The following is a 21818-nucleotide window of genomic DNA, read 5'->3' as shown; positions in this document are numbered from 1 at the left end:
TCTATATTTTAAGGTCACAACCTCTTCAAACGCCCCCCGGCCTTTCACTTTTATTTGGCATATGGCAAGTCAAATGGTGGTCTCGGTATTATTTTTATTTTTATTTGGCCCCATTTCCTTTTGAGCAGCTTGGCAAACAAACAAGAGGTGGATCCACTGGCAATCACGAATGGTTTGCAGAGAAATGGGGCAAAAATCCTGAAGCATCCAGAATGAGTTTAGATGTCCCCCTAAAACCAGGCACTGTTAAGTTTTAACTCACAGGGAAGCATTCTGGTATTACTGTCCCGTGTTTTAAAAGGAAGCAAGGAAGGAATTTCTTTTATAGCTTCAAATAGCCTCCTTGCTGCTCAACAAACATTTGCTTTAGATATTTCAAATTCAGAAGACTCACTAGCCATATCAGAAGGCCGGGTTTAAAAGATGCGCAGGGCAGCCTCCTCTTCTCATCCCCTTAAAATAAATAAATAAATAAAGGAAGGGAGAACCTGAGCAGTTTCTACTAGGGATTTCCACAGAAAACTATACTAAGGAAATATATTATTTAATATTACATATACTGACAGCAGCCCGAGTACTCTATGCGCAAAATTGGAAGAAGGAAAACTTACCATCAGAAAAATATTTAATTAGGAAAATCTTAAAGAGTGTGCAGAGATGGACAAATTAACAAAAGAAATCAAGAAGAGGATACAGAATATTACAAAGTGTGGTGTAGGTGGTATGAATGGTTGGAGAATAGGAAAAATGAGAAAGAGAGAAAAAAGACGGGAGAAAAAAGGTTGAAGATCAAAGTAAAATTTAGAAAGAAAGAATAATGGAAAATAAATTGTTGAATAAGATAAAAGTGTGTGTGAATAGATGTAAATAGTAAGAAAGGATCACTTCGAAGTAGCTGTAGGGAAAAGTGATTATGTATATAAACGTTGTGTGTTTGTATCTTGTGTTTAATGTTTTCAAAATAAAAAACTTAAAAAAAAAAAGAGGCTGATGTCAGCTATTTTGGTTTCCTAGCCCCTTCCCAAGCGCGCAGGACCACCAATTCCATGGGTCGCCTCACTCACCAACCCACCCACCCATCCACCCGTGCAACGTGGTCACTGGGGAAGTGGCGAGCCCGGCAAAAGCTCCGCCGTTCCACGCGCAACTTTTTAAAAGAATCCTGAGGAGAAAAGCGGGCGCCACCCTCCGCGGGAAGCCAAGACGCCTTCGCTCCCGGGCTCAGGTCCATTTTTTTACACACATATAAATATACACACACACATGCACACGCGCTGGGAAAATGGCCGCTCGTCTTACACAACATGGTGGTTTTGGGGCGTGCACGTTCACGCGGGGTGGGGAGGTGGGGTGGGTGTTTCTTAACCTTGCACCGAGTTTCTGGAAAGGGCTCCTTCCTTCCTTCCTCCAAGCGCCTCGACTCCCCTTTTTCTCCCGGCGGGAGTTGGGGGGATAATGAATAACTTGAGTTCTCCCTCGGATGTGATCGAGAGGAGGGGAGCACACGGCAGCGTTTTGCACGCCCATTTTACCCTGCAAGCACAAGCACACACACACACAGAGAAAGAGAGAGAAACCCTCGTTTCCTGGCGCGGCAAGGTTGGCAGAGGTGGCCTTTATTTTATTATTTTATATTTTATTTTAATTTATTTTAATTCGGCTCTTCAAACCCGGGAACTTTTTGCAAGCCTTTTTTTTTTTTGAATAGAACCCTCTCCTGAGCAAGAGAAAGCGGGGGAAAAAGCCCCTCGCGCGCCTCCGCGTGATTTGCACCGGGGGGGGGGGCAGAAGCCGCCGCGTGCAACGGGCAGGCGTGCAAAGCCCTTGCACCACCCCGCGTCAAGCGTACACAAGCCCGAGCCAAGGTGCAAAAAAACCAAGCAAAAACTGAGAAATAGGCAAACGCGCGGCTTGCAAACCCGCCTCCCCACCTCCACCCCCCCGGCCAACCACCCACCCACTCGCAACCTCCCACTCTGCGCCCGCATTAAAACGATTGCAGACCCTCTCCAGCTTTTTCTCCCCCACCTTCCCTTTCCCCCATTTGCAGCCACCAATCAGAGCGCCGTCATCCCGGGGCGCTGCGGCGGCTCCGCTTCCAGCCACGTGGGTCTCCTCCCTCCGATCCGCTCGTGCTCGCGGAGGGCTCGTGGCCAGCGCCGCCGTCGGTCTGCTCCTTGAGAAGTCGCCTCCGGAAGCTTTTCCCCCCCCATAATCACCTCCCGTCCCCGATTCCCAGGGAATTTCCTCCCCACCCCCCCACCCCGATCGCGTCTGGTTCCCGTCCACCCCACACCCCGGGGGAGATCCGGGCTGTGGCGGAGATCGAGCCAAAAGCTTCCTAGCCGGGGACATGGTGGGCTTCACGGTCCCCGCGGAAGTCAGCGTGTTTTTGCTCGACGTGGAAGGCACCACCACTCCGATCACGTTTGTCAAGGTGAGTTGTTAGGGAGTGGGAGTTGCGTACGTTGCAAATCCTCAGGCTTGTAGGAAAGGAGGGGTTTTTTTTTGGGGGGGGGGGCGTGTGTAGACGGGGCTATTGCAAAAAAAAAATATTATTTAAAAAAAAAAACCCACCCGTGGCTTCCTCTCGCGGGAAGCAGCCGCCTTTTGCCCTGCCTAAAACTTGCAAGCGCGTGGGAATTGGGGGGGGGGGGAGCGGTGGGGGAGGGGACGGATCTCCTTCAGTCTGGCTTTCTTTTACAAAAAGAAAGAAAAAAAAACACGTGAGGATCGGGCCCCCCGCACCCGGTTTAAGTGGTTAGTGGGGAAGATGCTGGATTAAACCCCCCACTCCCCCCCAAGTAGGCTCTTCTCTTTTAAGCACTGAAGCCTGGTTGAGTTAGTTAGAATTTACAGTAGTGGCCAAAATTGTGGGAACCTTTTGGGGAAAAGTGTATTTTCTAAAACTAGCTAATAATACCACTTTTTTGGCGGGGGGGGGGGGGGCAGTAGTACCATTAAATTATATATCAATGGAAAGATTAAAAATGTAAGAATGTATTGATGTTAATCAGTAACTTTTATGAAGGATTTGCTATTAGAATAGCAGTTACAGTAGAAAGTAGAAAGGTGAAACAGGTAGAAAAAACGAGATATACAAAACTTACCACCATAGAAAAAATGAGATATACAAAAATGATCACCATGTCAGTTAATACTTATTTGGATAACCTTTAGCACGATACAGTGTCTTCCCATGGAGTGAGCCAAGTCTTTTAGTTCTGCAGCTGTTATAATGTGAAAGCAAGATTGAATGACTGCTTCTATTTTATTTTATTTTATTTATTTATATTTGAATTTATATACCGCCCTTCTCCCCCTAGGGACTCAGGGCGGTGAACAGCCGAAATTAAAATACATACAATATAAAAGTTAAGATAGCTAAAATAAATTAAATCAATCGGCCCCCAATTTAAAACCCCAAAGCTATACAATTAAAAACTAACCCATAAAAAGCCTAATTAGGCTAGGCCGGCTTGCTGAAATAAAAACGTCTTCAGGGCCTTACAGAAAGTGCGGAGATACGGGATCAGTCGTATTTCGGGAGGAAGCTCATTCCAGAGGGCGGGTGCTCCCACAGAGAAGGCTCTCCCCCTGAGGGCCGCCAGCTGACATTGCTTGACCGATGGCACCCTGAGGAGGCCCTCTCTGAGAGTGTATTGGCTGGTGGGAGGTTATCGGTAGCAGAAGGCGGTCTCGTAAATACCCTGGCCCTAAGCCATGGAGCGCTTTAAAGGTGAGAACCAACACCTTGAAGCGCACTCGGAAGACCACCGGGAGCCAGTGCAGCTCGCGGAGGAGAGGTGTTATATGGGAGTGCCATGTCGCTCCCGTAATCACCCGCGCGGCCGCATTCTGGACCAGTTGGAGCCTCCGGGTGCTCCTCAAGGGGAGCCCCATGTAGAGAGCGTTACAGCAGTCCAGGCAGGAAGTGACGAGAGCATGAGTGACTGTTATTAACTGTATTAACTGGGTTTTTATTACTGGGTTGCTTCTGACAAACAAATTTCTTGGCTCCATAGATTTTCAATTGGGTTAAGGTCTGGGCTATTCCCAGGCCATTCCAGCGGTGGTGGAATAGGATTATCTTGAAACTCCAAAAAAAAGGGATGTTATTAGCCATCAAACCTCAAAAATACACTTTTCCCAAAAGGTTTCCACAATTTTGGCCACGACTGTAGAATCAATCAATCACTCAGCCCAGCCTAGCTTGTGGGAAAAGGAAGGAGTGTTAGTACATCCGGTTTGAGTGGAACAAAAATCAAGGCAGGGTGGAAATTGTGCCTGGGTGTCTGTATTTCCTGTGGTTTGGATGAGAGTGACAGTGTAGGACAGTGTTTCTCAAATGTTGGCAACTTTTTAAGATGGGTGGACTTCAACTCCCAGAATTCTGGCTGGGGAATTCTGGGAGTTGAAGTCCACCCATCTTAAAAGTTGCCAATGTTGAAAAACACTAGGGTAGGATATGTTTTTGTTTTTTTTTTAAGTGGAGACAGTATTAATAGTTTATCTCTGTACAAAGTGCTGGGTTGGGTGTGTGCATTTTCTGTAAAGCTATGCTGACAGGAAGGAAATTGATTTAAGTTGAAGACTAAAAAGATTAACTGTTTGGTAGCTTTTACTTAAGGGAATTATGTGGTTTAAAAAAAAACCTTTTGCGTTATATATTTATTATTTATTTATTTTATTTTATTAAATTTCTATACCGCCCTTCTCCCAAAGGACTCAGGGCGGTGAACAGCCAGAAGATAAAACACAGAGATACAAAAATTTAAAATAGATTAAAAATGAATTAAATAATTTGGCTGAATTTAAAATACCCCATAATTTAAACAGATTAAAATTTGTATTTAAAATTTATATTTAAAAGGGGAGAAGATTTAGGCCAGGCCAGCTTGATGAAATAAAAACGTTTTAAGTGCGCGACGGAAGGTGCGCAGATCCGGGATCCTCCGTATCTCCGGGGGGAGCTCGTTCCAGATCGTAGGTGCCCCCACAGAGAAGGCTCTCCCCCTAGGGGCCGCCAGTTGACACTGTTTGGCCGACGGCACCCGGAGGAGCCCCTCTCTATGGGAGCGTACTGGCTGGTGGGAGGCTATTGGTGGTAGCAGGCGGTCCCATAGATAACCAGGTCCTAAGCCATGGTGCACTTTAAAGGTGATAACCTTTATACTGTAAAGATTACTTTTTAAACCTCACATTGGCCATGCAGTTGAATGTTTGCTGATAATCTATATACTAATCTATGCAAAATTTGGCTGGGCTAAAAAGATGGATGGATGGATAGATGGATATGATTTGATGCGGTGCGTTAAGGTGAAACCAGCCAACTCTGAAACATTTAGTAAAGCATTATTAAATGATAGCTTCATGCAATTCAGTCTGAGACTCTACACCAATAATGTTGCATTGCCATAGGAAAAAAAATGATTAAATTATGTTTTATATCTGTCTTCCCATTTTTTTTTTCCACAACACCAATCCTGAGAGATAAGTTGGACTGACAAAGAGCGACTTCTATGGCCGTGGGTAGATTCGAACCTGGATTTCTCCAATATTAGTCTTAACGCATTAACTGCATTGCCTTTTCAAGTACCGGAATAGCCCAGTGCATATTTATTGGGCAGTAAATTGCAGTGCCTCTATGGACTTATTACCATGGAAAGACAGGAAGATATAATAGTTAGGAATCGACTTTCTGATTAGAGGGAGTGTTGACTTACGACCACGATTGAGGCCAGAATTTATGTTGCAAAGCGAGACATTTCTTAAGTGAGTTTTGCCCCATTTTACGACCTTTTTTGCCGCACTTGTTCAGTGAATTATTGCAGTTAAGTTAGTAACACGGCTGTTAAGTGAATTTGGTTTATCCATTGACTTTGCTTGTCAGAAAGTCACAAAAGGAAACCTCATGATTTTGGAACACCACAACCGTCATAAATGCGTGACTGAGGTTGCCCACAGTCTGAATTTTGATCAAAGTGGCCATGGGGATGATGCAACGGTCGTAAGTGTGAAAAAGGGTCATAGGTTACTTTTTTCCCAATGATGTCGTAACTTTGATTGGCCGCTAAATGAATTATTGTAAGTCGAGGGCTACCTGTAATATTCTAAGGGATCTGCTGTTATTTTCTTTCCAGGGCCTGTGAAGTATGCAGCCTTTTCACTTTGCACATACTTCGCACTGCAAAGTAACCCCTCCCATTTAGGGAAAAAAAAGTCACAGTAGCACAACAAAGAAATAATTATGGACTGCAGGACAATGGCATGATTGATATAGATTATGTAATGTGGGGGGGAGGTACTGCTATGGAGAAGACACTCCAGGGCCAATTGGCTGACCAGATACTACAGGAATTTGGTGTCCCTTCAAGTAACCAGGCTGTAGGTCAGGTAGGGCTTAATCGGCAGCACCTTGAATCATACCTGGAAGCAAACTGGCAACCTATGCAGCTCGCAAAGCAGAGGTGTTAACATGGGCATGCTGAGTCATGGCCAATTACTGCCTACAACTTCTGCCTTCTGAATCAATTTAAACTTCCAGTTTGTCTTCATGGGCAGCCCATGTAGAGCTGGCTGCAGTAGTCAAGCCACGAGGTCAGCAAAGTTAACGCGGAAGCAACAGATTCACTTAACAATCGTGTTACTAACTTAATCATCGGCCGTGTGTCGCTTAACCCCTGTGGCAAGGAAGATCGTAAAATGGGGGCGAAATTCACTTATCAAGTGTTTCGCTTAGCAACAGAAATTTTGGCTCAATTGTGTTCATAAGTCAAGGACTACCTGGAGTTGTTTCCTAAATTAAAGAGATCTATCTTTATCGTGTTTTCTTCCAGAATTGTATCTATTCCGCACAAGCATCTAGATCACAGTTGTCCAGCCTTTTGGCTTGCTTGGGCCACATTGAGTGGAGAGGAATTGTCTTTGGCCACATACAAAATATATAATTTGTCTGTCTTGTGTCCATGCATCTTTTATTTTTTACGTTTTATATCTTCTGTGGCTGCATTACTAGCTGTCCAGGGTCTCTCGTAGCCTATGGGCCACAAGTCGTTCATGCCTGATTTAGAGTTTCTGGATGAGAATGCATATTGGCATGGAATTTAATTTAAAGGAACTTAAAGGAAGGTGAATCGTGTTTCTGTTTTCAAAGACAGTACATTGCCTTAAATACACGTCTCACACCAACCTCCAAATGTCCATGGAGATTCTCAGTCATCCAGGTCATGTTTGTCCCAAAGGTGATTTTTCAAGAGGCAACTGGACTTTCTGGTTTTTCTTTGAAGACGTTTTGCTTCTCATCCAAGAAGTTGAGAGCTGAAGATGTGGTTCGCCAGCAGCCTGCGGAGCTAGCAGCGGAGTCGGACAGTGAGGAGGCTGGTGAGGAACATGGGCCAGTCCTGGAGTCGGGAGAAGCTCAGACTACGGGCTCTGCATTGGAGGCAGAGATGGGGCCAGGGCCGTCTGGGAGGTATTCCTCCAGAGTGGGATATCAGAGAGGCAAAGGAACAGGGAGGAGGCTGTTCCTAGTGCACGCATGCACAGAGCTGCCAGAAGACAACAGTTAAAACTAAAGGGACGACTTGGGAGTAAGGCCTGGAGATTATTGCCCTTTCCATAAGGTTTAAAAGAGGAGCAAAGGCACGTGGGTCCTTCGCAGGAAAGCAAAGTTGTTAATTCTGTTCCCAGTCGGCATCTGTTTGATTCTGGACTCTGTGTGGCTTTGCCAAGTAGGTCTTTGGCAGCATGTCAAGGGAGATAAAGGTTGGTGATTATCTCGAAGGACTTCTCCCGAATGACTTTTTGCAACTAATTGGGACTCAGCTGTGAATGAAGGTAATTCACAGCTGTTGCAATAAAATATGTTTTTAGGACTACTTGTGTGTTTTAATGACTCAGGAAGCCTAGGTCACAACAGATGAAGCTTCTTGGATGAGAAGTGAAATGTCTTTAAAGAAAAACCAGAAAGTCCAGTTGCCTCTTGAAAAAAACACCTTTGGGATCGACCCCCCGAAGTACTGTTTGCTGCAATCTAATGCACAAATAGGTCATCGGCACAATTAGTCAAACAGAGATGGAAGTTATCACTTTTGGTTGCCCAAAATTGGGCTTTGTTTCAATTGACCTTAATAACTTTAACAAGGTCTCTTATATAGAATTAATTTTCCCCATGATTTGCTTTTCAAGCACGAGCAGCCAACCTTAACCTACGTGACTTATTTAACATGAAGGTCACATCATGGTCACTTAGCAAGCCCAGTAGACCTGGACATGGAGATCTGGCAGACGTGATCAATCTTAGTTTAATGTAGTTCTATCTCAGAGATGTTCCTCAAATTATAGGCTTTTTGATGTTTTAAGAATAGCACTTACAGTTGCTGATTCAGCATTTGATTATGTAGCTAATTGAAAAGCACACGGTCTGCTGGAACAGGAAAAAAATATAACAGGAAGGAGGAATCGGTCTCACATCACTGGCATACAGGAAGTCCTTGACTTACAACTATTCATTTAGCGACCGTTCAAAGATACAACAGCACTGGAAAAAGTTGTTTATCGCCAGGGTTCGTATTTATAATCACAGCACCGACAATCAGGTGATCAAAATTTGAGTGCTTGGTAACAAGCATGTATTTACAACACTGTGTGTGTGTCACACTTGTCATTTCAAACCTTCCCAACTAGATCCCAATAAACAAAATGGGGAAAGCCGGATTCACTTAATGACTGTGATTCACTTAACAACTGCAATGATTTGCTTAACAACCATGGTAAAAAAAAAAAGGTCATAAAATTAGTCATGACTCAGTTAATAACCGCCTTACTTAGCATCAGAAATTCTGGTCCCAATTGTCGTAAGTCAAGATCTACCTGTATGTCAAAATTACTGTTTTTCCATTGGGCCTATTTGAGTTTATTGTATTAATTATTGTGGGGCTTTTGCAGCCAAACCAATCAAGAGCCTTAAAAACTAAACCTATTTGTTATCGCCTACTTAGACTATGTGGGCAAGGATACTTTAAGAAGAGATTCTTCATTTGTTTTTAACAATGAAGTGCCTTTTTTTTAAAGGTTAATACTTTGAAAGAAAAAAGGGGGGGAAAGATTCCCCCCTTGCCCCCCCCCCTTCTTTTTAGGCCAAAGAATTTGAAAGATTATAATAAACTTTGTAAATAAAAATGGTGACAGTTTATAAAGATTACTAGATACAAATAGAAATACATGTTATTTCCATAGCAAGGAAGATAAATCAGGAATGGTTAAATTGATTATTTAAAGAGGAAAATACATTCTTATTTGGATATCACTTCTGGAATTTGTGCTTGTGAAAAAAAAAAACTTTGATCTTGGTTTTGTTGATTAGAAAGATTTGGTGTTATAGAAATGGCTGGTTATATATTAATGTCTAAAAGCAAAAAAGAAGAGTTGAAAGTCTATGCCCCTTTTTCTTTTTCTCTTCCCCCTTGTATTCCACACCCCTATTTCCCCTGTTCCCTTTCCTGCCCTTAATTTCTTGTTTTCTTTTCTTTTTTGTATTTTATATTATATATAATAAAATAAAAAATTTAAACAGACAATGAAACTGCAAAAAAAAAAAGAAAATCTGCATTTATTAAGGTATATTTACTCTCAAAAAAGATTCTGTCTCTTTTTCATCTTTGCTCTTACTAAGTATGCTCACTATTTTCCCTAGCTACGGGTGTTTAAATTTCTCTTTTGAGAATTAGGTTGTATAGATTTGGTGAAGTAACTGAATTAACCGTATTGGATAATCAATGCTTTTGAAGATGCCCCCAAGGTCTGATGTTGTTTCCAAACATATGTCTACAGTAGCTTAAAACACGGATATCTTTTTGTTGTGTCCCCAGGATATTTTGTTTCCTTACATCAGGGAAAATATTCGCGATTATCTAGACACCCACTGGGAAGAAGAAGAGTGCCAGCAAGATGTTGGCCTGCTGAGAAAACAGGTAGAGCATTGGACATCTCTCATTCATTATTTATTTCATTTAAAATACTTGTATAGCCCAGTGGTGGATTGCCCCGGGTTCAGACCGGTTCTATAGAACCGGTAGTAAAACTGGCGGGAGGCTCCGCCCACTGACCCTGATGTCATCAGAAGCGATATGCGCAGAAGCAAGGCACGTGCGCAAGTGAAGCGAGCGCACAAGCGCAATCCCATTGCGAAGCGGTAGTAAAGGTAAGTAGAACCCTCCCCTGGTATAGCCACTTATCTCAACACAACTCTGGCTCTTCTCATGCCAGTCTGATATTGGCAGAATTACAAAATTACAGAATAATAGAGTTGGAAGGGACCGTGGAGGTCTTCTAGTCCAACCCCCTGCTCAGGCAGGAAACCTTATACCATTTCAGGTAAATGGTTGTCCAATCTCTTCTTAAAAACCTTCAATGATGGAGCACTCACAACTTCTGGAGGCAAATCATTCCATGATGAATTGTTCTAACTGTCAGGAAATGTCTCCTTAGTTCTAGGTTGCTTCTCTCCTTGATTAGTTTCCACCCATTGATTCTTGTCCTGCCTTCAGGTTCTTTGGAGAATAGATTGACTCTCTCTTCTTTGTGGCAACCCCTGAGATATTGGAACACTGCATTCATGTCACCCCTAGTCCTTCTTTTCACTAAACTAGACATATCTGGTTCCTACAACTGTTGTTTGTATGTTTCAGCCTCTAGCCCCCTAGTCATCTTTGTTGCTCTTCTCTTTACTCTTTCTAGAGTCTCCACATCTTTTTAATATTGTGGCAACTAAACCTGATTTTCTCCATGAGGATCCGTTGCCCTTCAGGTCTTCAAATGTTATTATTGCTTTAATTGAGTCCATCCATCTTGCTATTGGCTGCCCTCTTCTTTCCTTCCAACTTTCTAGCTAACCTCCAACCCTCATAAATTCTGACTTGCCAAATTGCTGACAAAATCCATACATTAATGAGGTATGGAAGAAATATTTTTTCCCTTCAAAACCTATTCACCTGGAGACAATTTTTATTTGCCCAGAAGTCATACTAATCTAGTAGGAGGTGCATTTTTTTCCCTTTTAAATCTATGTAAAAATTGCATACAGGCCTGCACAGAAATGGCATTGAGAAAAAATACCGAAACCTCCTTTTTTACGACTCTGTAATCCCTTAATTCAGGGCATACTTTTAAAAATAAAGATTATGAGGGCATGAATAGTATTTTTTTAACAAAATGAAAACTAATTGCATGGCAAGATGCCATGAATTAAAGCAAAACAGCACCCTTCCCAAACTCTGTTAATTTATAAGGTGCTCCCACTCTTCTTGAAAGCTTCCAGTGATGGAAGCTCCCACAACTTCTGTTCCATGGGTTGATTGCTCTTGCTGTCAGAAAAGTTCACGTTATTTATTTATTTAGAAAATGTATATAGCCGCCTACTCACTCGCAGTGATTCTAGGTGGCTTGCAAGCAATAAAACACAGTATAGAAAATAAAATAAAATAAATAAAAAACCCAACAACACACACACACACCGAGCAACAGTAAACAGTCAAATGAAGCATTTGATGGAGTCCATCCCACTTCTGGGCTCCTCAGGCCCACTGGAAAAAAACTGAGTCTCCAGGGCCTTACGAAAAAGTGTCAAAGTGGGAGCCAATCTAATTTCTGAAGGGGTGATATTCCAAAAGGAGGGAGCCACCATGGAGAAGGCCCTTCTCCACCAGACGTATCTCCTTAGGCCAGGGGTCGGCAATCTTAAACACTCAAAGAGCCATTTGGACCCATTTCCCACAGAAAAGAGAAAACCGGGAGCCACAAAACCCTTCCCATGCCTGACTATTTCCTGAGTGGCCACAAAACTAGCATATGTAGTTGAATTAAGCGTTCTGTTTTCTTCTGAAACTTTTCTTTTCTTGGATTTATCCATGGTTGGCCTACCGGGGTCGAAAAGCTCAATAAATGGCATGCCAGTGGGTGTTGCACATTGGCGGTTGTGATGCATATTTTGAGCGACGGAGCCGCAGCAGAGGGATGAAAGAGCCACATGCGGCTCCAGAGCCGCGGGTTGATGACTCCTGACTTAAGCTATCACCTTGCTTGTTCTCTGTTTTGATTTCCTTAGGCTGAAGAAGACTCTCATATGGAGGGAGTGGTGCCTATCCCACTGGAAACCAGGGATGGAGAAGAAGAGGTTGAACGGGTCATCCAGGCCGTGATAGACAATGTCCTCTGGCAGATGTCTTTGGATAGGAAGACCACAGCTTTGAAACAGCTCCAGGGCCACATGTGGAGAGCGGCCTACGAAAATGGCCGCCTGAAGGGAGAGTGAGTAGTTCCTTGTGGTGGGCAGACTTCTTCTATGGCTGAGGCCGCTTTATACATTATATCTTTCATTATCCAAGAGGTATTGCAATGAAATGATATCATCAGAGGGAGCTAGGATGGAATGTTTGGCTCTTTATCAGGGGGTGATTTAATACAAGTTTAGATAGATGATAGATAGATAGATAGATAGATAGATAGATAGATAGATAGATGATAGATAGATAGATAGATAGATAGATAGATAGATAGATAGATAGATAGAAAGAAAGAATTTTTTATTGGCCAAGTGTGATTGGACACACAAGGAATTTGTCTTTGGTGCTCTCAGTGTACATAAAAGAAAAGATACGTTCAAGAATCATAAGGTACAACACTTAATGATAGTCATGGGGTACAAATAAGCAATCAGGAAATCAGTAATCCTCAACCATTGATTTAGCAACCATTCCAAATTACAACAGTACTGAAAAAAAGGGGACTTATGATTGTTTTTCACACTTACGACCGTTGCAGCATCCCCGTGGTCACGTGATCGAAATTCCAGATGCTTGGCAACTGGTTCATATTTATGACGGTGGTCGTGTGATCGGTTTTTGCGACCTTCTGACAAGCAAAGTTATTGGGGGAAGCTAGATTCAGTTAACAACTAATGTAACAACTGCAGTGATTCATTTAACAGCTGTGGCAAGAAAGGTCGTAAAATGGGACAAAACTCACTTCACTACTGTCTTGCTTGGCAACAGAAATTTGGGGTGAATTGAAGTCGTAAATTGAGGACTACCTTGTCACAGAAAGAAGCATTTTCTACAATGACTCTACTGTATGAAATGCTTTTTCCTCATTTATACAAGACACTTCCCCCCTTGCACTGTTTTTTACCATGTTTCCCCAAAAATAAGACCTCCCCTGAAAATAAGACCTCCCCAAAAAAAAAAAAAAAAAAACAAGACCTCTCCAAAAATATTTAAAGGCATGCGCAGCCGGTCCCTGCCATTTCCTCTGATTAGGGTTAGGGAGACAGAGCTGGAAATTAGGTAAGATGGCAAGAGGAGCCCCGTCTTGCTCCAGGCACCCCAAAATAATAAGACCTCCCCCAAAATAAGGCCAAGTGTTTATTTCAGGGTTCAAAAAAATATAAGACAGTCTTATTTTCGGGGAAACACAGTAGATCCTTGGAAAACAATATTTTTGCTCAACCTTTCCTTAAATATTTTATGATTAACTGATTTTACCATAGATGTTTTAATTGCTCTTCAATACACTTATTTGTCATTCACTGCTTAGAGATCATGATTAGGATAAGCTTCCAGTGATGTCTTAAAATATTGGTGAGGAAAGCAGTTTCATTGCCTCTTCAACAATTCTGTCTCCATGTCCTTCCTGGCCTATTCCAGATTTTTTAAGGATGTTGTTCCCGCAGTGAAAAAGTGGAAAGAAGCAGGAAGAAAGGTGTATATTTATTCCTCTGGGAGTGTGGAAGCTCAAAAACTTTTGTTTGGAAACTCTACAGAAGGTGATATTTTAGAGGTAAGCATACAGTCTCAATATCTACGGAGATTCTCAGTCGTCCAGGTCATGGTTGTCCGAAAAAGTGCTTTTCAAAAAGGCAACTGTGCTCTCTATAGATTTTTTTTTCCCTTGAAAACATTTCACTTCTCATCCAAGAAGTTTCTTCAGTTCTGATTGAATGGTGAGGAATGGAAGGATCTATATTCTTCACAGTCAGCTGGTCGTTAGCACTCTGAAGATCTGTCTTTAGCTCTCTGAGTCATTGAGGCAACTCGTAAATTTATCTTTACCCTCAAGGTCACCTGAATCAGTGCAAATGGGTGTGGAACCTTCTTGGGACTGCTGAAATGACTTGTGTTGTGGACAGGAGATAGTGATATTGTATCCCTTCCCCTCTGTTGAGAGGGGGCTGCTCAATTTCAGAGCGCTAACAACCAGCTGACTGCAAAGAGTATAAATCTTTCCCTTTCCCACCATTCATCTAGAACTGAAGAAGCTTCTTGGATGAGAAGCAGAATGTTTTCAAAGAAAAAAAAACAAGAAAATCCAGTTGCTTTTTGGAAAAGCACATTTGGGATATACAGTCAAAAGATGAACCAACTGCCCACACAGTGTTTCCCTGCCAAAGATAGTAGCACTTTGTGCCTCTAAAACAACAGTAATATTACAAAAGCAGCCACTGTGGTATAGTGCTTAAGATATTGGACTAGAACCAGTGGTGGGATTCAGCCAGTTCGCACCACTTTGGGAGAACCGGTTGTTAACTTTCTGAGCAGTTTGGCAAACTGGTTGTTGGAAGAAATCATTAGGGCAGAGAACCAGTTGTTAAATTACTTGAATCCCACCACTGACTAGAACTATAGGAATCCCAAGTTTCTAGTTCGGGGTGTCAAACTCAGTTTCATTGAGAGCCCTATCAGTGTTGTGTTTGACCTCGGGGGGGGGGGGGAGGTAGCCAGCTCGACATCACTTGTGTCGGGGGCACCTGTGGTGGCCAAATGCTAAGGCAGGACTTCCCTCAGACTCTGCCTCACTCTCATTATAATCTTCCTTCCTTCCTTTTCCTCTTTTTTCCTTCACTCTTCATTCTCCTTTCTTCTTCCTTCCCCTCTTTTTTTCTTCCTTAATCTCTTCCCATCTTTCCTTCTTTTTCTTTGTCTTTCCTCTTTTCCTTTCTCCTTTCCTGTCCCTTTTTGCACGCTCAAATGGTTTTGCTTTTAGTTTGTTTTGCCAGCACTCTGCCAACGAAAACGGAGCTCAGGCCCCGTTTTCTGCTGGGACGACCTCCTGCAACTGCACAGCCCCCCCCCCCCTCCATTTTCAGTGGCAGAGGGCTGCAGGATTGCGGCCAAAAACGGCCTGGGAGGGCCATGCACAGCCCTCCCGAGCTCCTTTTTTGCTGGCACCCCGGGGGGCAGTCCTTTCCCGAGCGCCACCACAGGCCAGATCTATGTACCCCGCAAGCTGGATCTGGCGCACGGGCCTTGAGTTTGACACCCCAGTTCTAGTCTGTCATCAGCCATAAAAATTCCTCAACTGATTTTGGGTGCGTTCCAGTGTTGCTTACCTCAAGAGGATTGTTGGAGGAATAAAACTAAGAACTACCGGTACATGTTCTTTTTGTAATATTGCATCCAGTTTTGGTCACCACAATATTAAAAAAAAGATGTTGAGACTCTAGAAAGAGTGCAGAGAAGAGCAACAAAAATGATGAGGGGACTGGAGGCTAAAACATTTGAAGGACAGTTGCAGGAATTGGCTATGTCACGTTTAATGAAAAGAAGGATTAAGGGTGACATGATAGCAGTCTTCCAATATCTCAGGGGCTGCCACAAAGAAAAGGGAGTCAAACTATTCTCCAAAGCACCTGAAGGCAGGACAAGAAGCAATGGGTGGAAACTAATCAAGGAGAGAAGCAACTTAGAACTAAGGAGAAATTTCCTGACAGTTAGAACAATTAATCAGTAGAAATGATTGCTTCCAGAAGTTGTGGATGCTCTGTCACTGGTGGCTTTTAAGAAGAGATTGGATAACCATTTGTCTGAAGTGATGTAGGGTTTCCTGCCTAAGCAGGGGGTTGGACTAGAAGACCTCCAAGATTCCTTCCAATTCTGCTATTCTGTAATGTTCTCCTTCCACCTATCAGCTCTTTGATGGTCACTTTGACACCAAGATAGGACCTAAAGTTGACAGCGAGAGCTATCAGCGGATTGCTGCAAGCATTGGATGTGCCACCAACAACATACTATTCTTGACGGACGTCACTCAAGGTAATAAAGCTAATGGCTGCTTTCTGGTGTGGTGAGTGGGTACACGTCTAGTTGGTGCTAGAGGCAAGCCAAGAGCACGTGCCCTGAAGGTCAACAGCAGCGTGGAGCAAAAGTTTTACAAAAATAATTGCCTTATGTAATTCCCCCTTTAGGGAAGAGGAGCTGTAGAGGAGATGCTTTGGATCTAAAACCAGGGTGGATTTGATTTAAATCGAGTTGATTTAAATCACAATTTAAATCATGATTTAAATCACTAGTAAAAAGGCTTGATTTAAATCAACTCGATTTAAATCATAATTTTTAAAGAGCAACTGTCATCTCTGCTACTCCTTTGACCCACTGTTGACTCACCGATAGTCCCAGTGTTGCAGAATATACAGCCTCATATGCTACATAACTAAGCTCCATTTCATGCTGAATAAACTAAATTATTTATGTATCTTAAATAGAAAACTATCTTACGATAGATTTTTACCCCAAAAGTTTTTTATTAAAATAAATTCGATAAAAATAAAATCCGATTTAAATCAAAAAAATCTGATTTTTTTGATTTTTTTAAAAAAAATCATTGATTTTTATCCACCCTGTCTAAAACTGATTGGGTTTAATGTTTGACACCACTAGGTGGAGCTTGGAAACCTCTGCCCAGGCTGATGATTTTAAGGCAACCACAATCCACTAAAGTCTGCTGGGTGACTTCCACAGTGTTGGGGTTTGAAATTGCCAAAAAAGGAAAGAGGAATATCCCTATTTTAATTCATTCCCACATTTTAAAAAAATGTCTCTTGCAAATGTGAGAGTAACAGGATTGTTTCTGTGGGCAGGGACTTTCTGATGGGAATGTCAGATTAAGCATTGTTCTCCCTTCTCCAAATTATTGCTTGAAATGGTTTGAATGCATTCTTGTTAGGAATTTTTACAAAACCATATTCCAAAATAAAAAAAATATTTGATGCTACACATCTTAACAGCAGCACGAATAACGTATGCAAAAAACTGGAAACAGGAAGGAACCCCAACGGAGGAAGAACTAATAGATAAGATCTTAGAATGCGCTGAGATGGACAGATTAACAAAAGAAGTTAAGGAAAAAGAAGAGACAGAATATTATAGAGTATGGAATAAATGGTATAATTGGTTTAAGACTAACAATAAAGAACAATAACTATCAGAAGAGAAAAATAGAAGTACAAAATAGAGATGTATCAAATGCGCGGAGTGGAATAAAAATGTATATAATATGAAGGTAGAAATGTATAATAGTAAAGAGATAGATAAAATGTATAGTTCTCTATAGGGGAAAAAAGGGGGGGGAAGGAAAAGGAGGGGAAGAAGACGGAGTAAAAGATTAAGATAAAGGGGAAGAAGAATAAAGTAATAACGAAGACCATTATGAAACAATGCTTAAATATGATAAGTTATTTATATGTTGTATGTTGTGTAAATGTCTTAATATGTGTTCTCATAAAATTACAAATTTTTTAAAAAATATTTAAAAAAAAAGAAATGGTTTGAATGCAGGGATTTTTTTTATTTTTTTTTACCGTGTGCTTTCCCCCCACCCCTGGCTTTATAGATAAGTCCCTTACATGTAGTCTTTGACTTACTGTAGCAGGGATCTCCAACTTTTAAGACTTGTGGACTTCAACTCCCAGAGGTCTGGCAGTTGAAGTCCACAAGCCTTAAAATTGCCAAGGTTGGAGACCCCTGTACTGTAGGACTGTAATAGAGCCTGCCCACTACAGTTGTAAGTTGTGACAGTTGTAAAATGGAATTGTCTCCTGGCCGACCTGATTTTGCAACCTTTTTTTGGAGGTGGTTGTTCAGCGAATCACCGTGGATGTTAAATGAACCCACAGTTATTAAGGGAACGCCGCAGTTGGTTAACTAAACCTGTTGTTCAACTATGGGGTTGCTTTTGCCAAGACGGGTTTCAGCAAAGAAGTCGTAAATCACAGTCGTGTAATCACTGGACACTGCAAACAGCCATAAAAGCAGCCTGATTGCTGAGTACCCAAAATGCAGTCATGTGACCATAGGGCTGTGCAGTCATGTGACCATTGGAACTGGGTCATAAGTATCTTTTGGGGCAGTCTGTCATAATTAAAATGGTGCTAAGCTGACCCATCATAAGTTGAGGACTACCTATACAGGTAGTTCTCGATTTACAACAGTTTGTTCAAAGTTACAATGGCACTGAAAAAGTGACTTATGACTGTTTTTCACGGTTATGACCTTTGCAGCATCCCCATGATCACGTGATCAGAATTCAGATGCTTGGCCACTGGCTCATATTTATGACGGTTGCGGTGTCCCAGGTTCACGCGATCCCCTTTTGCGACCGTCTGACAAGCAAAGTCAATGGGGAAGCCAGATCCACTTAACAACCAGGTTACTAACTTATCCATTGCAGTGATTCACTTAACAACTATGGCAAAAATGTCATCAAATGGGGCAAAATGAACTTAACAAATGTCTCATTTAACAGAAATGTTGGGTTCAATTGTCGTAAGTTGAGGACCACCTATAGTTGGTCGTAAGGAAATGGGAAATACAGGTAGTCCTCGACTTAACAACAGTTCATTTAGTGACTGTTCCAAGTTACAACAGCACTGAAAAAAGTGACCTATGACCGTTTTTCACATTTACTACCATGTTTCCCTGAAAATAAGACCCTTTCTTATATTTTTTTTTTTGAACCCTGAAATAAGCGTTTGGCCTTACTGCCTTATGATAATAAGCCCGATTGGGCTTATTATCAGGGGATGTCTTATTTTGGGGAAAACAGGGTACCATTGCAGCATCCCCCTGGTCACGTGATCAAAATTTGGATGCTTGGCCACTGACTCGTATTGCAGTGTCCTGGGGTCGTGTGATCCCCTTTTGTGACCTCCAGACATGGGGGAGTCAGATTCACTTCACAACCGTATTACTAATTTAACAACTGCAACAATTCACTTAACAACGGTGGCAAGAAAGGTCGTAAAATGGGGCAAAATTCACTTAAGAAATGTCTTGCTTAGCAACAGAAATGTTGGGCTCCATTGAGGTTGTAAATCGAAGGCTATCTCTACCTGGACCGAACAGATGATACCCTGGAAGTAGCTGGTTCAGTGCTGTCCGGCCATGAGCTATGGTGGCGCAGTGGTTAGAGTGTAGTACTGCAGGCTACTTCTGCTGACTGCCGGCTGCCTGCAAATTTGGCGGTTCGAATCTCACCAGGCTCAAGGTTGCTTCAGCCTTCCAGCCTTCCGAGGTGGATAAAATGAGGAGCCAGACTGTTGGGGGCAAGAGGCCGACTCTGTAAACCGCTTAGAGAGAGCTGTAAAGCAATATATAAGTCTAAGTGCTATTGCTATTGTCTAAATGAGCCTCGCTTTGTGTCCTTTAGAAGCAGATGCTGCCGAAGAAGCGGACATGCATGTGGCTGTAGTGATTCGGCCGGGCAACGCAGGACTGACAGACGATGAGAAATCGTATTACAGACTCATAACCTCTTTCAGCGAACTGTTCCTGCCGTCCTCTGCTTAATTTAATTTGCACCTAGGATTAAGGAAGAGGGATGGGGAAAGAGGAGAGGAGCAGCTGAGAAAAATCCTCCTTACCATTTATTGTCATTCCTGCCAGCGATAAAAGAGTCTCAAAAACAGGACTATTGGGCGCCTGACTTCCCCGATGACCCAAAATTGGAACCCGATGGAAAATTTGCCGGTTCTGTGATTGGAGCAAAGTGAAGCTCTCAACAAGGGGTTGCCTTGGTTTTTTCTTTGGATTTGCAAACGGAAGAGTCAAGAGATGCAACTCAAAGAGAAGGTCCTCCTGTCTTTTGGAGGTCAACCGGTGGGATGCAAAGCCCACCTCCCAGTCAGTTCAAAGGGGCCAGCAGTGAAGACTTTCCTTACAGGATGTGTCTTGGGCATATACTACAAACTCCTCATCTTGTATTGGCGTCACACTTGATGGCAGGTTTTTAAAGTCTTCTGGTCTTCTTGTTTGTAGTGAACGTAGGGGAAATCCAGACTATTTATAGTTGAAAAAAACGTGGCAAGCGGAGCTCTCTGAATTGATTGGTCTTGGGAAAGGGAAGGAAAAAGTAGCACAGGCAGCATTAACTCAATCAAACATGCAAGCTAGTAAGAACATCTGTGCCAACTGGAACATGTTTGCATGTGGAAGGCATGATTGATCCTTTGTCACAAAAGAGTTGCATGATTGCTCAAAGGTTGTCCTTAAACCTGGGGGAAAGGGAGTGCTTTATTATTAATTTTTTTTTCCTGGGATCAAATAGCTGGAAAATTGCATTCTAAAAATCTTGCAGATTAGTCCTTTACCTAGTGCGCTTGAAAGTGTAACGGAGACCTTAATTGTTTTGTGTGGCTTCACTTGTTCCTTTTATGTGCAGCATTTCAAGAGTGGTAAGCATGTCTCAATGTCGACACCGCTTCCTTTTCCTTTTGGTTGGTTTTTCAAGGCCTCCCGAGTGTTTCCAGCAATCCAAAACGGAAATACTTGTCTCTTCAGCATGTTGCACATTTTTATGTTCTGCTAGAAGTGCTATTTTGCTTCCTCAAACCCTACTCCTTCTCACGAAGGATGTAAGGGGGAACAATCCCAAAATCCTATTGAACGGAACTTAATGCCAATATTTGTTTCCATTTGGCCAACCTATTTACCGTGTTTCCCCGAAAATAAGACCCTGTCTTATATTTTTTTTGAACCCTGAAATAAGCGCTTTGCCTTATTGTCATGCGCTCAAAAGCCCAATTGGGCTTATTATCAGGGGATGTCTTATTTTGGGGGAAACAGGGTAGGAGTTACATCCTTGCTTGGAAATGGGCCTATTGTAACAACTGCAAAGCTGGATAAAGTAGTGAAATCGTAAGATGTCATCCCAATTTAATTGGAAACGTCCAGAGAATCTAGTAGGCTGCCCGGAGTTTTAACAGTGGAACCAAGCACACAATATTTAATTCCAAAATTTGATGTCCTCTGTATTTATGTTGTGGGCAGCCCTTCCAATACTTGAAGATGTTGTTAGAAATCGGCCTTGCGGTTGTGTTCCAGGTAGAAAGAGCTGATTCTCAGAAATCCCCTATACAATCCATGTACGGTAGGAAAAGTCAGACATGGTATTAAAATTCTTGTGTATTGAGCTTATAAATCCTTTCCCAGTCTGAATGCTAATGGAGAGTGGTTCCATATTACCGATTTAATCAATGTCAATATAGGATTGTCGCCTTGTGGTGCATGTCTTGCCTTTAAATAAAATCTATGACTGAAGTAGACGACTTGTGTCTGAAAGTAGCTTCAGCTTAGGTTGTTGCCCATAAAATGTGCATTTGTGAGGGAAAAAGTCAACTTTTATTCTTCACTGTTGATAACTCGTTCAACATCTTTTCAGTTTCCGAGTTATGCCAATGAAGACAATCCTGTCCAAATCAAGGAAATCTCTGCCCTTGTGTCTAAACCTTTAGGTATTTAATTCAGATTTTCCTCAGACACATGTCCTTTACTGAGGCCCAGATCCAGATCAATACAGGTAGTCCTCGACTTACAACAGTTCGTTTAACGACAGAAGTTACAACAGCATTGAAAACTGACTCGCAAGCATTTTTCACACTTATGACTATCGCACCATCTCCATGGTCAGCATGATTTACATTCGGATGCTTGACGACTGGTTCATATTTATGACGGTTGCAATGTCCCGGGGTCATGTGACCATCTTTT

The 21818-nt window shown here is 42.3% G+C and overlaps 1 protein-coding gene across 1 annotated transcript; it reads left to right on the top strand.

Annotated features, from left to right (window-relative positions):
* Window positions 1–2134: 2134 nt before the first annotated feature.
* ENOPH1 (enolase-phosphatase 1) lies at window positions 2135–21373 on the top strand. The gene is made up of 6 exons (XM_070948251.1): window positions 2135–2437; window positions 9873–9974; window positions 12107–12309; window positions 13704–13836; window positions 15965–16088; window positions 19480–21373. The coding sequence occupies exons 1-6, from the start codon at window positions 2354–2356 to the stop codon at window positions 19617–19619; spliced, it is 786 nt and encodes a 261-aa protein (XP_070804352.1). The 5' UTR covers window positions 2135–2353; the 3' UTR covers window positions 19620–21373.
* The last annotated feature ends 445 nt before the right edge of the window (window positions 21374–21818 follow it).

Source organism: Pituophis catenifer, unplaced genomic scaffold (genome assembly GCF_029215685.1).
Source record: "Pituophis catenifer annectens isolate HBS135680 unplaced genomic scaffold, rPitCat1.0.hap2 SCAF_8, whole genome shotgun sequence".
Lineage (NCBI taxonomy): Eukaryota > Metazoa > Chordata > Lepidosauria > Squamata > Colubridae > Pituophis > Pituophis catenifer.
Note: the sequence above shows the minus strand (reverse complement) of the source record. Positions and strands in the feature narration are given on the sequence as shown.